This window comes from Clarias gariepinus, chromosome 4 (assembly GCF_024256425.1).
Source record: "Clarias gariepinus isolate MV-2021 ecotype Netherlands chromosome 4, CGAR_prim_01v2, whole genome shotgun sequence".
Taxonomy (NCBI): Eukaryota; Metazoa; Chordata; class Actinopteri; order Siluriformes; family Clariidae; genus Clarias; species Clarias gariepinus.
In genome coordinates, this window is record NC_071103.1 from 15,544,893 (window position 1) to 15,562,698 (window position 17,806).

The 17,806-nt window shown below is 39.0% G+C and overlaps 1 protein-coding gene across 4 annotated transcripts in view; it reads right to left on the reverse strand.

The window, feature by feature from the left end:
* fhod3b (formin homology 2 domain containing 3b) overlaps positions 1–17,806 on the reverse strand; it is a 124,013-nt gene that overhangs the window by 104,633 nt on the left and 1,574 nt on the right. For all 4 annotated transcript variants that reach the window (XM_053494384.1, XM_053494386.1, XM_053494385.1 and 1 more), the window contains exons 2-3: positions 7,916–8,022; positions 1,696–1,760 (exon numbers count right to left, since the gene is read on the reverse strand). In XM_053494384.1, the coding sequence (XP_053350359.1) occupies positions 1,696–1,760; positions 7,916–8,022 (172 nt within the window). The remainder of the gene's footprint in view (positions 1–1,695; positions 1,761–7,915; positions 8,023–17,806) is intronic.

Below are 17,806 nucleotides of genomic sequence, written 5' to 3' on the forward strand. Positions count from 1 at the left end.
ATAGCAGTTCTCCAGTCTGATCCTTAGGCCTTGCCAACAGCTCAGACAGCCTTCGCTACTGGACAGGAAAAAAAAAATCTCCGGCAAATAGTTTTAGACTTCCCTAAAGTTTCCACAGGTGGTTTTTGCATGCAGAATCAGTAAAAAGAATCAGTAGAGGAATGACGGAGAGAGATAACTCAGCTTCAATCTCCGGGTGATTTCTCTCGTCTGTGCCCTTAAATAACACATTTGCACAAGTACAAATTAAAATCTGACAGCTCTCGAACTTAATGGGTTTCGCAGACCAAGGGTTAGATTTTTTTCCCTCTTACTATAGCGAACGGAGACTTTGTGAGCCACGTGTGCTTGGCTGCTCTGCACCGCGCTGCTGGGAATGTGCCACTGCCTACAAGCCGACATCTGTCTTAAACACTGGCTACAAGATCCTGTACACAGACAACAGCTGAATCCAGACTAAATAATTACAGGACTCTTCCAAGATGGAGACGGTCATAACAACGTCCGTCCGCATACACTGGAGTCTAATAACCAGCTAAATACAAGAAAATATACTAGAAGGTACTATATTTGGCGCGACTATATCTACACTACTGTATAAGACCGTAATATTAGCTTTTATTGCATCAGTGTATGCTCAAGAGAGAGAGAGAGAGAGAGAGAAATTCTCAAGACATTGACAGCCAGTTTAAGATATGAACCATTATGCCACTGCTGGGGTGAAGGGGGGCTGTGCAGAACCTTCAGGTGGTCTGCAAATGAAATGCAGGCTGGTATGACCTTTCAGCAGGGCCGCTAACACGCCCCATATGTTTCATTGTGGCTGTGTTGGAACCGTGGGGGGTTGACCAGAAGATTTATGAGATATAACTACACAGCCCACTAGCCAGGCCCATAACAATCAAGGCTGAAGCAGTGACGTGATTTAAACATGTTCAGAAGCTAATTAACCTGTAGACAATTAAAACAGGTAAGACAGTGGGGTTGCACACTACTCCTGCCATGCTTCTGTTAGAATCATCTATAGTTGGTATACAAGTTTTCAACCAGATGGAAGATGGAAGGGGCAAAACCGATCCATCCAGCCTCAACCGCATTCTGCAATTACAGTTGATTTATAAATACATGTATTAATGGCAAAGCAATTAGAATGCATTAAAGCTATAAACCGTAATATGATTGGCATATGGTGGCTGCAAGTGAGTATAAGCATATCTGTGTGTGTGTGTGTGTGTGTGTTTGTGTGTTTGTGTGTGTGTGTGTGTCTATGGAAGAGAGAGTGAAAGAGAGAAAAAAAAGAGAGAGAGAGAGAATAATAGGCAGCATATTACTTTTTTTCATTATCCCAAAAAAACATAACAAGACTTTAGTCTAAAAAAAAAAAAAAACTTAATCTATCCACGGAGCAACTTTGCCACAAATTCTCATCATATGAAATCCACAAGAAATGAGAACATGACAGAAGTCTTGCAACCACATCCAAGTCCCATTACAACTCACACATACCTTACTGCAATCGTTTTAAGCAATATACTGCATTTAAACGGAAATTTTTATGAGAAACAGCCCTCAATCTGATAGTTTTGCCAGCGTTTCACATCATGGCTAGGCCTTGTGAGTGCTATAAAAAGTTTTAAGATAGCTTATGACCTTGCGTAGCCATTATAGTAGCAATCGGAGCACCATATTACTCACCTATGCATGCATGGACCCTTACTGAGAGTTGTGTCCGTAGGATTATACTGTGCTTTTTGCCTCTCCTGAAAAAGAAGACACATTTTGATTATACAGAACAAACAACAGACTGTATAATTTTAAAAATACAAAATGAAAGTTTTAAGCACTTTATACACTTTATACAGCACTTTATACAGTTTATGCACTTAAACCTAAAGCTTTTCTCCAGACTTCTTAGGATGTTGAAGTACTTTACCCTTTTTTTTTATTCATACAAAATTTAATATTTTCCCACAATCTTATGAACTGCAAAGATGGTTCAAATTATATAATATGATGATGCATTATCACTGCATTAGTACTGTGCTCTTAGAACTCCCACCATAATTCTACTACCTGCTTCCTGTTTGATCCATCATTAGTGTTTGTATATCTACTTCCTAGTTTATCTTTTTCATTTAGTTTATTTTTTGCATTAGAGTCCTATGTCTTTTCATTCACTTAGGTATTTGTTATAAGATACCCGTTTAATGTTCCTACAGTATGTATCCCTCTTCTGTAATTAATGTGGATCCTGGAGAAATAATAATAATGATAATAATAATTATCTCTTGAATCAACCAACGAACAACAAAACAAACAGTCCTGTGCCAGGCAAATGACAATAACATCTCTGTCTAGTTCAGGATACCTGATTCCTTTTGTTACGACTGGTCTTATATTAGGGTCAGGTCTGGCGGAGCTCCTCGCCTTGGGGGAATGTACCCATGTGTGGGCTTGAGTGTCAAATTCATGACCTTATGACAGTCTGGACCCTGCTGATTTCCTATGACTTCTTTATTGCCGCTAAAAGAGGCTCGGAGGGAAGCCCGGCAGTCTGGGAAATACTGAAGAAAGCTTTGACACTTGTGAAAACTAATATATATACAAACTGTGCTTTACTATACATAGAAGTTAGTGGGGAAAAAAACAGGAAACAATTACATTTCACAGATATGAAGAGTTACAATTTTTCTGGCACATAAAGCTCACTCTATTCATTTCTAAACTGGAATCGTATCGAATTGAATTTAATATGGAACTTGTTATTGCAGGGGGCTGCATCAAAATCATCTCAAATGAAGCTTCCATAAATCAGTCCATGGATAATAAAAAAAAGGAAGTATACAAGAAATGTGATACTTGCACGAACGAAACAGGATATTATAAATCATTACAATACGCATATCAAGAAACATTCAGCTTCGCCACTAAAGCTTTACTGATCGGACCACTGGGGTTTTGCAAAATTGCTGTATTAAACAAGCTGTACGCCACAAAAAATGTCTTCTTGAGCATCACTTGATTACAAAGAATCCAGGACCACTCTCATCATTATATTACATCCCTACACACAGAGACAGAGACAGAGAAATTGGCTAAAGGTCCAAAAAGAAAAACACAACTGAATCTTGTGTAAATGCGCAAGCACAGGCAGGGTATATAAGCGTGGCCTTTCCTAAAGCAACATGGCACCAGTGTGCAATTTAATCCCTGTGCTGTTGCAGCTAATCAGTAACTTGATCTATTTGGTAATGAACTTTGTGCTACCCCATGCTTGCAACATTATCCCAGCTACTAACCAAAACCTGGGTCCTCACTGCCCAGCACAGTCATTATCAAATTAAACAGTGGGGTTTACAATATGCATGAGCCACCCCAAAGAAACCATTATCATAACTCAATGTTTAGAGCAAAAAATGAAATGAATATGAGCTATGATTATTAAGTAACTTGGAGATATAGAGCTAACAGAAGGCCTCCAACAAAGCCTTAATCTTCTGCAATGTTATCCAAAACCATTGCCATTTCATCTTTAAATTGGATGAAGAGATACAGTATAGTACGATCTTTGGGATATACAGTACCCGAACAATTCCAGTGTATGATGGAAATGGTTAACAAAGTGTGATAAACAGGGCATCATCTGCAGCCTTCCTTGCTTGTGGTTTAGTTGGACTAAATTTCCTACCCTTAGCCAGATGACTCAGGATTTTTCCATTCTTTTAGCGCATGCTTGTGCGAGTCGAATAACGCAGACATGCTTACTCTGTTCTGTGCAAACCAAGCGCTCCTCTGACCTGAAATCTGTTTATGGCAAAGAGGAAAAAGTGCTTTGTTGTGAGGAGAACAAGATCAGTCCTGTTTATCCTTATCATCCAAAGATATTTCCTACTCGACGCACAGAAAGGACTCAAGTGTGCTACTTTTAATCTAGCTCTATCATGCATTAAATGTAAATGTATGAATGTAAAGAACATAAATTTGCACTATATCTATCATATCATCATTACGTGCTTGATGGAGCAGAGACTTGCTCCTGTATTGGACATGACGCCAAAAAAAAAAAAAATCTGCGGTGAGGAAAGAGCAGAGGCAAGCAGCAGCCTGTTGCCCCCGAGATAGCCACACACTACTTTTTATTTATACTCATAAACCTCTCTGGCTTAATCCAGGCCCCGTGCGGTCTCTCCTGGTGTGTGTGGAGACTTGCCAGACAGCCTCTCTGGCCTGCCCTTTTTTTTCCCCACTTTTTTTTTTGACTAAGCATTGCTCACCTATCCAGCTTAATTGATAAAAAGGTGAGATGTTTAGTTGACCAGCTTTCAGAATTTGGCGTGCATTCAAAACCAACCATTTCCTGGCAATTCATGGTGGCCATTTTCAGTCCTGGAGGGCCAATTTTGGGGGTCTATATGATTCAAAAACACCTGATTCAGTTCACTAGTGTTTGAGACAGTAGATTTAGCAGATCTGTTCGAGCAGACTGGGCTGGACTAATCACGCCTGCACTAGTTTAATAAACCAAGATGTGTCATGAAACAGACCTGACTCAGCAGGGATCATATACTATACTCACACTGACATGTTTGCTTTGCTCTACAATGCAATGGTTATTACTATATTTAAACTTATGCTTGCTTAAGCAAAGTCAGCACTACTTCCGTCACTAAACTTATCAATATACAATCTATATGGATTCTGTGTTTCATCAAGTGAATGTGGTTATACTGTACATTAAATATCAAACTAAATTACGAGAATATACCGTAATATTTTTTAACAAATGTTTTATTCACATGGCAACACTAATCCAATTGTGTATAGTCTACTGACTCCATGTGAACAACTGATAATAATCTTGAAGCATCAGTGCCAACACGAATAAAAGGCCAATACTGACACTCGGGCTGTATAATATTGAAAGCGTTCTAGGCTGAGTTTCCCGACCACAGCATGAAGAGATTGTTTCACGGTAGAATAAGAATCACATTGTACACTATGCCATCTCTTCCAGATAAAATGTTAAGATGATCTTAACTTTATGATATGTTAGAGAGACTGGGCGCTGTTACCCATAATCAACTTTGTCATAGGTATTTTGTTCAGCTACAGTGGCAAGTTGATTCTAATCCTAACGTTGCGCTCTATGGATCTGGCAAACACTGTATAAGTTCATCTCTAAGAGTCAAAATTTGGATGTGACTGGGGGAAAATATATTCACAAGGGGGTATGGTGTTATTGTATTCTGTATAATAGATTTCTCTCTCCTAGTTTGCTAGTTTTCATTCCATAAGCAATCAATCCTTGGTCCCCAAGGTCTCTGAGGACAGATCATAGCAATCGCATGGATAAACAGTACTCACAACCTCATTGTTCCCAAATGTGCATCTATTGCACCTTTGCCTGCCGTTTTCTACAGCAAAACGGATGAATCCACTACCCCAGCTCAGCTCTGAGCACCGTTCTACCCCTCTATCCATGTAATCCACAGAAATATTCAAAGCTTTCCCATTAAAGGAACTAGGCATCTCTCCAGGGCCAGAGGCTAACCGATCCCGACGACAGCTACTCCAGCAAACCAGCCAGGAAAAAAATAGCAGTGATTTGAGAGAGAAAGAAAAAGAAAGGAAAGGGAAGAGTAATAGAGAGATTCTGCTATTATTCATTAATTTCTAGACTTTTATCTCAGGAGAAACGGAGACAGAGTGATTTTTTGGAATGTGCTGAAGCTTTGCCAATAGGGTCGACATTAACAACAACGTAGAATTGGAGATGGGGCCCTGAGTCACGGTTGCTGATAGATTTCCTCCACAACGCTATGGTGTGGTAGTGATTATGGCCGCTAACCCGCTACGACATGGATATATCCACCTTGCAGAATGAGGCGTCAGAGGATCTTTTCTTAATCAGGTCCCAAAATGACTACATATGACTGACCCGCCTGTGGAATGCAAACTGCAATCTGTATCTGTTACCCATGATCCCTGAAAAAAGGGCCCTAGTTTCTCAGGAAAACAGATTAAGCTTGGGATTTACAAAAAAAAAATATATATTTATGAAAAATCTCCATTGTCTTTAAGCAGGAAGATGTTTTTTTTTTTCTTCTGCGTAGCACTTTTACTACTGAAATACTGCAATTCGGAAACGAATCGCATGAGATAGCAACTGGAAGACGGAAAAGGTCAAAGTGGTCTGATTTAACTGCATAGTTCATCCATATTTTAGACTCCGTAATCATAGAACACAACAGCAGTAAATGGTGGGGGCTGTAAACTTGAGCTTATCCAGGCCATAAAAGCAAAGTGTGCTGAATTACCCTGTTATTAACAGTAATGCAGTACTCCTCTCCTTCTCTACAGCCCACTCAGACACTCTGCATGGGTCTAGAGAGCGGTGGAATAAGCGGGATGTAAAAGGAAGAGAAAAAGAGGGAGAGAGAGAGAGAGAAGAGAAAAGTTGGCACTGCACTACCTCGGCTAAAAGAGTCCAGAGGTGGGTAAAAATCTGCCTCCAGTACTTCCCTTTACTCTCCATGCCTTTGGTTCCAATCGACAAACTGACATTGAGTCCGGTCCAATGAAAACACGATGGCAATGGACAGGCCTGGCCTCTACGTTTACATAAATATATCTACAAATACCTGCGGTCTTGTTGAATAATGGGCTCACTTGCCAACACTGAGTCTGACATCGACAGGAGTGGACGGATCCTGGGGGCTGTGTCAACTCGGTGGTTAGAAAAGATAACTGGAAGCATCTAATAAAATGCTTCAAAGACTGCATTTTCACTCTATATGCTCTAATGTTGATTTATTCTTCTGTCCAGTGCCAGACAGTCCAGATAAGTCTTGCCTATAATTCTTCTGCCCAGATAATAGTTGCCTATTATCTATATGTGCACCGTATACTGTATACACATGCAAATCTGTGGCTTTACTTCAAGGGTTTAATTGACCATTCATGACATGAAGGTGCCTTGAGATTGTTAGGTCTTTGTGATAGCATTTGTAGAAATGTTTCATAATGTCTCTAGAGAGCATTGGACAGGAGTGTTTTAGCAGTTGCGCTTAATGTAAGCCACAAGTACGGAATGTGTCATCTGTAACCTGTCATGTACATGCTACAGAAAGAAATCTGGCACTAAATGTTTAAAATAGAGTAAAGGTCAAGAAACATTATTACTCCCGTCACTTGACATGAATCAGGTCGGCTATCATTAATGATCTTAATCATTTTTAATAGAATCGTATTAGCCAGTGAAATACAGCAAGCAGAAAATGAATACAGATCCTTGTGGCTAGGGATTTGATAATCCTGCTGAAAAACAATGATCGCATTGTCGTGACCCGGTCCCAGGATCCATGTATACCTCAGAGTCTTCGCATACAATCAGAGATCTGATTACCTTACTGTAACGGCCCGCAGATCAGACCAAAATTCTTGAGTGATTTGTTACAGAGCTGCGAATAAATACCTCATGCTTAACATCTACTGTAATATTAAACCCAATGTAATAACGTGTAAAACCCAACTCGAGTTTACTATGGGTGTCTTCCAAGGAATATTTTTCATGAATAGCTGATACAATGTTGGGATGTGAGGAATGCTATTTAACAGTTTGGAACTCATTATGAGCTCTAACTTGTAATGAAAAGGCTTTGTGTGCATTAACATGCAACAACTTAGACACTGCTGTAAAGCCTAATGAATTGTTCAATACTTAAATAGACTTCATTATAAAACAAACTGCACACTCCTGGAAACATTTTGCTGGCCCATGATTACCCTAGCCCGAGAAGGGAATCAAAATAGGAATGCAAAATATTACAACTTAGGTCCCCCCAAACAGATGCTATAAATTATAGAATATGCTATAGACAACTTGGTCAGAACAAAACAGGACCCCAGTGCTTACCCTCCATCCTCCTGGAAACCCTCCAGCTCATCTTTCTGCTCTGCTAGAGTAGAATCCAGATCCAGGTAGCTTCCATTATGAGACAGCTGCAGAGCACAGTCGTCGGGCTGCAGGAAGGAAAAATGCACATGCATTCCATAAGATTTTTCCACAAGCCGTTTTCTGAACAAGATCTTGCTCAAATATGTGCCTTTAAAGAAGCAAAAGATTTATTTTACAGCTTAAGAAATGCAAAACCCTGTGTAGCTGGACAAGATTAAAAGATCTTTTCAGCTGTTTTTATAAGCATGTAATTAATGTAAAACATATTTATGACAAAACAGTGATATTTGCTTTATAAGTGGAGTCCCTTCATGGTGTGGGTCATATTTCACCTGAATTGCATGCTGTCAGTGATTGGACAATATGTACTGTATGTTGCCTCATGTGTCAACAGTCAGATCTCTAGGAACTCTACAGCTAATTCACCACTCCACATTTGCACACATACAGCATTTGTGCCGCTCTAACTCTAATCTAGCATCGTTAGTGTAATGTGTATTTGCTGTTGTTTTTGCTCACTGGACCCAAAAATAATTAGGTTTTTTTTTTGGCATTGTTACATTGTTACATTTTAGTTAATAATAATAATAATAATAATAATGAGAAAACTTATTATTATTATTATAAGTTTCCCCTTTGTTTTTTTTCCCTCTAGTCATCATGAAACACCTTTTGTAAAACGTTTGCCATCTTGTGAGTACAGCATTTAAAGATGTACAAGTAAAAAAGAAGATTCCGGTAATAACTAAATACACTGACAGTTATAGGATTTGAACAAATTCTTTTTATAGTTGAAGTTTTTATATGACACATAAAGTTATGATGTTCAAGCAACCCGTCATATCAGATCAGGTATTAAATCGCACACTATATTCCAGTTGAGATAGAAAAACATGCATTTTTTCCCCATAAATCCAGGCTGCAGGTAAAGTTTTTTTTAGGTGTAGCGGGAAAATCCTGGTGTTGAAATAAGGCTGAGAGTTTTTTCTTTGTTACTACGACGCACAATCCTCATTAAAATATTCTAACAGGATATCTATGTTCTGTATTTAAGTTTTCTGTGGCCCCCTTATTAACAAACTCACATTGTCCATATCTCAGCAACTGGACATGATACGGTGATATAAAGCTGGAGCTTACTAAACCAGAAATCTGTAACTCAAGCGACTCAATACGACTGGATACCTGATTTAATGGGAGGGGTCACATATATAAATCTAATAAATATAAGTGCACTAGTTTAACTTAATTGCTAAATGAATGAGGTAAACCCCTGATTGGTTAAATAGTTAATGTGAGTCATTAACTAGTTAGAGGCATTAACTAGTTCGGCTCCAAATTAAATATATACAAATACTTGACACATTTTATTTGTACCAACTGTAGGACAAATATATGTTGTCTGCTCATTAAAGCATTTTAATAATGCCTTATTAAATAAATGTAATAAATCCAACTGTATTAAACAAAATAAAATAAAATGTTTCAAACATTTATCAATTTGACATATACTTGTTTTCTTTCTAGACTACATTTTTCATTTCTTGCATATTAATAATTAATTTTCAAAACTCGTGACTAGCAATGCATCTCCTGCAGTTGTCACACTAACCTCCCTCAGCAAATCTTTAGATATCCTAGTTGCCAAGCTGTCACCACTTGGCATGCTTCAAAGTGCTCCTTTAACTATCTGAACCCAATGTGCTAGTGAACTGAGTCATCACATCTGATGGCAGTGTTGTGAGACATCGAGGCAGGTTTGCTCTCCTGAGGTCCGCTCTTAATCTGTCCCAGGCCCCTGCTGGAGGTAGGCCTGTTTGTTGACCCACAATTACATCCCAGTGATAGGATTTAAAGCCTCCCTGGAGGCTGAGTTAGAGTGCAGTGTGATCTGTCAATCAACAAGTCAACCAGGTCAGCGCCAATTTTAAACATGCTAATTATACACACACATGCACAGTTCCAGCCCCAACCTCCCTTGGACTGAACAAGCCTGCTGGTTGTCCGAGCAAAGCCCAGCCCCTGGGACGGCAATGAATATCCTCAACATGCTGGTAATATGTGGAGTTTATTTAAGCTAACATGTCTAGAATACCTCAAAGGTCATCTCTCGAAGGTCCAGTTCCTGACCTATATTCAGCCTTTAATTCTGGTGCATCATGATTAAAAAAAAATGCACGTTTTTTGACTTCGCGTTTGAGCTGTTATTACAAAGTGACCTTATGCCAACCTTATCTACAGTTCAGTTCACTTTCCAGGTGACCTTTTAATCAGACAATGGAATGTCTGGATATTAGGAGATAGAAAGTGCAGTCTGGGGCATCTCCCATAACACAAACTCATTAGAGCAGGTTCAGGATCAGTTTACATTAAACTATAACACTAAATGACAATAACAATTTGGAGAAAAATGTCCAAGATTGACATCAGGCCAGCTCTTTGGAAGTACACGCTTTACTGTGTGTCTGTCCATAAAGCACTAAAGGAAAAATCTTTTTAAAAAATCTTAAGAAAAAGTAAAAGATCCTTATGATAATAATAATGATAAACAGATGTATTCCTCAGGGCACTGGCCAAAGCCTTGTAACTGTTAGGCAAATCAACAATAAATTAACTTCAATATAAATTGTATATTTTACATTATATAAATAAATTCAATATTATATTTTCATTATGTATTACAATTCTTTCGTGTTGCAATTCATGCATCCATGCAAAATAAATACTTCATATGTATGTGTGTGTGTGTGTGTGTGTGTGTGTGTGTGTGTGTGTGTGTGTGTGTGTGTGTTTGTGTGTGTGTGTGTTTGTGTGTGTGTGTGTGTGTGTGTTTGTGTGTGTGTGTGTGTTTGAATTGGAGGTGAATGAAATGTTGCCATTTCTCTATAATTCTGCAGTCTTTGTGCTTTAAACTATTCACACATTAACAGGCAGGTACAAGCAAATCATGATACAGAAACGCAGTTCATAATCAAATCTCCATTTGCATCAAAATGCATCAAATCTCCAGATTTCCATCCTTAACACATATATCTAGTATAATACCATATGTACTGTAACAATTTAAAGCAATTATTTTAGCATTTTAATTACAGTATTTTCAGTTTATTATACCAGAGCAGTTGCATTGTTGCAGTTGCCATGGCTTACTGGTTAGCACTGTTGCCTTACACGTCCATGGTTGCGGCTTCGACCCGCTGCTCTGTGTGCACAGTTCAAAGACACATGTATGTGCGTACTTGTGCCCTGCAATTTGTTGCCATCCTGACCTAACTGGTCAGGAGGCAATGATGAATTTACTATTATTATTTATTTATTTGTGTCTCTATTTCTTCAGCTCAATAGTCACAACAGTCCTGACTGTACAGTAATTTAAATAACAGGCTTATATTTTAACGTACTTTAATGTATCATTTTAATTGTTTCAGGAAAGTAAAATGAAAAGTATAGGGCAGATATACCATATAAGTGACTCAGGTTAATAATGAACATTTATATGAATGTATTTTTAATAAAGAAAATCATTCTTACAATATTTGATATGTTACAGCTTTGAGTAAGGTGATGTCTACTGTATTTTTTCAGGACAGATGGCTTTTTGCTTTCTTACTTCTTGGTAACAAGAAAAACATAACATGGGAAACACAGGAAAAAAATTATACACCGCTGAGGAAATGACTGCTTATAGTTGTTATAATTTAAGTGATAACAGGGACTAACTTGTCTTGCAGACATTCCACAAGATTAAATGTAATTATAAATGCACAATATCATTCTTTATTAAACACAAAGAGTTGTTATAGCAGTATATAATGAATGAAATAGGCTGATATTGGAAAATAATCAACCAGCACCCCTATATTTGGCAGGATTTCTTTCCCCATGAAAGGTGTTAGGGTGTTACTTTCTTATTTAAATGTAGAATATTTTGGCAGGCAAAGTCATTAAGACAAACCAATGTAAAACAAGCCTTAACCTCAGCTGCCTTACGGCTGCTCTGATGTGGTTCAGCATCCTGCTGCACAAATTACTGTAACTTACTTTAAAGCAGAGGAGGGAGGATGCTAACTGCTAAAGCTATTAAACAGCTTTGATCCCTACCGCCACGAGGTCTAGCCCTATGAACTCGGTTGAGCTGAGACTCTAGATGTAGAACATCTGAGCATGACAGTGGTTTACTGTCTTTTTTTTCTTTTAGATTAAAGAAGAGCCAGTGTCCTTTATCAGCACTCATAAGCTCCCATTCTACAGTTGCCCGAAAGGTTACAGATGGAGGACAGAGAGGTGAAAGCATTGACCAGAACGAAGACTCCGGACCAAATTACAGTACAGATCCCGAAACGACAGGAAATCCAGACGTGTAAGCCAAAGTAAGTCCGACTATATTTAAACGCCCATGAACGGGCATGCCTGAAAGAGGTAGGGAAAGGGTGTGGCATAAAAATAAGCATTTAAGGAGAAGAAGCAGAAACAAATGGTAATCTCATTCACCCCATCCCTCTGCTCAGTAGTCTCTGAGGACTTGTTTACCTTTTAGACTTAAGCAACTAATCTTGGAACCGTTTGTTAATTCGACACCTATGTATTTTACTTAAGGAATAGAATTCATAGAAAAGCAACAACAGCCTTGGAAAAGCCAGAATGGACAATAAATTCAGCGACAGATGTAAAAAGGATCTGTTAACAGTTCTGACAAGAAGCCGAATACTAATGTATGTGTTACTCAGCTTATGAGGCCCTTACATTCGGTCCTTAGACTGAAGTGTTGCACTTCTTTCTCCTGCCAAGACACCCATGCTTGTATTTACAACTTCATGACTCAAAAAAAAAAAAAAAAAAAACCTGGCTGCTTCCTCATGACTTGGCAACGTAATTTAGTAGGGAAAAAACCCAGCCACCTAATCTTTTTTTTTTTTTTCCCTCCCGGAGAATCCAGCTGTGCTCCTTCGGTCGCAGACTGACCCAAATATTTCAGGGATGGAAACCCGACGCAGGTAGTTTAGATTACTAAACAGGCCTGGAACAAACAAGGAAAAGTGATAAGCATCAGCGTGTGAGTCAGTCATGGAGTTTTACACTGCTACTACAACTGAGGTTTAGCTCTGCTTGATCGGTCAGGACGGTGTTAGAAGTCTTAACCAGATGCTCCATAGACAGAGCGACTGACAGAAAAGCTAAAGGCAAGATCTGTATTTTGTGTAAAACAACTCTTTCACTTGTTTTCTATCTTTCAACTTTCACTTGTTCAACTTGTACTTTGCTTTCTTTGGATGGTGTTTATCTTAATCTTTTGAAAAGATTGTGGAAGATTTGTCCGGTTCAATTTAACCACTTTAAATAATGATATGATTTAATCAGAATTCATTCACTGCTGTTCACAATGACGCATCATGCACTTTTAGATCTGGAGATATTCCATAGTCTTGAAAGAATTAAAAAGAAATGCTAACACATTAATCACTAAACAAACAGCAGAAAGTGCAGTGCATACAATTAAAAAATACCCATTAACACAACGCCTGTGGGAGTTCTGTGGGAATATACAGTTTCCTGGTCAAAGCCACCAGTCAGTGGTAGACCAGTGATACAGTAGGTGTGATACAGTAACTCTGTTTTTCCCCTGCCTGTGATTTCACAGATATGAATTTGGTTACATCTAAAATATTATTCCTACACTAACACTTCTCATCACACATTACTAGAGACATATAAATCAGTAAAATAGCTGTTAATGTCAGTACCTGGACACATGGAGGCGACGATGTGTCCCCTCCCGGATTGTGACCTGGTAACCTTGTGGCTAGGAGACAGAAGCTGAAGGCCAGACCTGGCCTTTCCCTCCAACCACAAAGCAGAGCCTGAGGTCGGGACACACTAAAAATAAAAAGCTCACTGGGAACCGAGACTACCCTCCAAATCCACACGCTCAATCTCATCCTCGATTTAATCTCCAAGCAGGGCTTTTGCAGACATGAAGGCGAAATAAACCACAGCATGCATTTAAAAGTATACTGTATAATTTCTTTTTTTTCCCCCTACTTTAAGGTACTTGTGTATTTTATTTTATATTATGTTAGTAGCCATCTTTTCTGTCAGTCGACTGCACCATAACACTCGAGTCCTTCTTGGTTAAAGGTCAGCTGTAACTCTCGTGTTGGATTCGGAGCAACCACCTGTAGACACAAAAGTCGTGCCGACAAATATAAATATAATCACTGTCCTTACATTTTTCAGCTCCAAAAATATTGACGCGTGACTTGACATCAAAAGCGGGGCTAAACATAAAGGATATTTTGTAGCAGAAATAGTCATCTGTGCGTGCATGCTAACAAAAAAGACAAGCTCGTCTGTTGTTCACTGCCTACAATAGCGCCTGCGGTGTCCATCCAAACATAAAGTGCACAATTAGCAAGCTCATTAAAATGCACAAGTGGTGTGGAAGGGACCACAAGGGCAATCTTCCGTCTCTTAAAGGGACATGCTACGGAAGGGCCTGTGCATGATGCCCTGCGAGCTCTCAATATTGATGTTTTTCTGCAGACAGCGGCGAAAAAGCGTAGCGAAAAATGCTGCAGGGCTGTAAAACCTCAACTCTACATAACAATGTCTAAGGCTAATCCAGACTGCAGCCACAGACATGAAGGCCTAGCCTATATTTTACAGCATTTAACATAACTTCTCATTACTGCACTCTGTAATTTCGGCAAAATTCATGTGCAGACAGAAAAGGCTTCCTGAAACGAAAAAAAAAAGCCTCAGTGAAAGGCTGTATTCAATAAAAAAGATTCTATGTGTGTGCATATGTGTTAAGTCTCACATGTGGAAAAATATAATACGCTGTGCTGAAAAAGACAATTATTATTAACCTGATTATAGCAATTACCTTATTACAACGGGCTGAATAGGAGGCCACTTGTGAGGTTGGTTTCGGTTTAACAAGCCAATTAATGTTGCTCCCAGACCTCGTCAGTTCATTAACTGACCGAAGCAGTTCCGCAGCCCATGTTGTAGCTATATGGGTGAGTTCATTCTAGCAGCTTACAATTTACGATCCTTCCTCTCACCTCACAGTAACACAGTATAAGGAAGCAATAGGGCTAGAATTTAACAAACAATGTCCAAGCAGCTTTTCTTTTAGTACCTTTTTTACGCAAATCACCTGCACTGGGAAGCAGTTCACAATCTTTACACTTTGAATAGAAGCATTCAGTTAAGCTAATCTTTTGTTCCCCCGACCCTTTTCACACACCCTTAAAGCTTTAGCATATAGTAGGCCAGCGCGGTCTGAATGCGTCAGCCAAGGAGTGGGCTTTTTCATAAAAACACCACCTGGGACAACCCCGACTTTGACCAGGATGCTAACCTCTCTGATTACAAGAGAGCCTCTCTCGTTACAAGGTATGTTTTGGTCTGCGCTATTTAGGAAGCAGTTTTTTTTTCCAAAATCCAAAATGATTTATAAATAAATGTACAGCTCTACCTATAGCAAAATAGGTCAACATTTTAAAGCCATAAGAAACCTTTTGTGTGTCATTGAAAATAGTGAATAATCAATTCTGCTATGTATCAATTGACCCTTCAAAGATTCAAGATTCAAAGAACATTATTAAGAGAAGACAACCAATGGACATGGTAACTTTAGATTGTTTTCAGATCGACAAGGTCAGCTGGTTCACTGACAGGCAGATGCTAAACGCTTGGCTATCATGTGAGCTCATCGCATCGGCCTGCCTGGGCACCACAGACCTTTTTCCTTTGCGCTGCTCTGCTTCGTGTTAGCTGCATGATTCTCTATGCTGAGTGCTGAATTGCAGAAAGTCAAGGATAGAGAATCGGTTCTTTTACCATGTTTGGTTTGGGATGGTGCATTCCTAGCTGGTGCCAGCCTCTCATCTCTAACAATTAGGAGAAGAAATGTTGAATAAGGAGACTACTAGGCAGCCAAATGAGTTAGATCCTGCTTGTGGTCGGTAATTATAGAAAAGGATTAAGAAGGCAGCAAATGGTCTTTGGGTAACAGGATAAATAGATCCTGTATAATCAGGTTTGCTCCAACATCTTAGGTAAACTTGGCAAGTGTACAATCAAGATTAAAGATTTAATACTTATTTGTTAAGCAAGTACTTTAAACTTCCAAGAAGATGTCTATAGGTTTTAAGTGAAAATATAGCATCTAGAACACAGTCGGACAGTGATGCCTTAATTCTTAAGACCAAAGCCAAACCAAGATGACAGGGGATATGATTGGCTTTGGAAAGCGCTGAAATGAACACAGGGCCCAAGCAGAACTGAACATTTTCTCTCAGCAGCTCTGGAAGCTGGAGATAAATGGACACAGGTGCTTGGCATGGATGTGTAAAATATAAACATATCAGCTATGTGGAGCATGCAAAGTCCCATAATCAAATACTCCTCTAGTGATATACTGTACTTAGACTTTTTTCTCGAAGCCATTTATAAAGTTGTTAACACTGTGCTTGCCTCAGAAATGAAGAATTAGGCTACAAATGGGTGATGATTACAAATTGGTTTAAGGACATAAACTATGCAAACTTTTAAAGAATTACATCATAACCCCGAGGCATCCTATAAACCAATCAGCCGTAACATTAACAACACATAACATTAACACATTACCTTTGATTATCAATTGTATACTAGTAAACTGTTGACAGGATAATGGCCAACCAAGGCTCATTCATACCTGTGGGGAATAAATGCAGTTTAACTTGCCAAAAAAGTTAGTGCTGGCCATGATAGAAAGGCACCAGAACACATAGTGCACCACAGCCCACCGTACACAAGGCCTAGCAAGCGAAAGCCCAGGGCAGCTGACACAGCATTCAAACCCCTCACATCTTACTGTAAATCACTTGAGCACCTAGGGATATGCCAGACAAACAAGTACAATCCATGAAGGTCCCACCAAACAACCCACAGCACTCAAATGATCCACTGTCAATGTCCTGGTTACAAACATCACAACGCACTTCAAGAGGTCCTGTGGAGTCACGCTCCAAGGGTGTCGGACCTGCCCAGTTGGCAACAAGGGGGATCTACACAATACGTTTGTGTTGGTTTTGCATTGTAATGTTATGGTTGATTGGTGTAAACTATTACAGTAGGGACATTTTGCCAAGTCTCTGCATTTTAATGCAGACAACCAAGGCATATTTGATTCATCATCCTAGCTGATTCATGTCTGCTTTATTATTATGTGTCAATTTGGGTTTCCTTTAAGTTTTCCAGTTTTCTTCACCCCCTAAAAATGCGAGTGAGAAAATCTGGCAAACTTAATTGCCCTGATGTGCTGGCATCCCATATTGGGCGTATACAAGCCTAAGAAACATAATTGAGTTTGGCTCTTTAATTCAGGAAATCTATCTGATCAAAGCATCATTATTTAGACATTTTCATTAGACATCCTGTGAAAGTAATCTTTATAAATGTTTCAAGAACAATTAAACAAGCAGCATGTAAAAAGGTACATGCATGACCACGCCAATTGTCTTACATTACAAGACAAAAAGCATTCTTACGAACCTTGGTAATGTTGCAGTAGTGAATGACTTGATACACTACTTCTGGAAAATATAGTGTTGCACCATAGCTCAGGTTGGAACACTAACAAAGGAATGCAAATCTTTTCCACAGCACAGCGACTGTGTGTGTGTGTGTGCGTGTGTGTGTGCATGTTAGATGGATATGCCATGAAACTTATGCTACTTTTATTTAGAAAATGCTGTTTGCATAATAGGAAGTGTTTTATTATGGTGTATGTCAAACTCACAGCATGTATCTTTTAACTATTTAGTTAGAGGAAAGGGCAAGAACTTCCCATTCAAATGC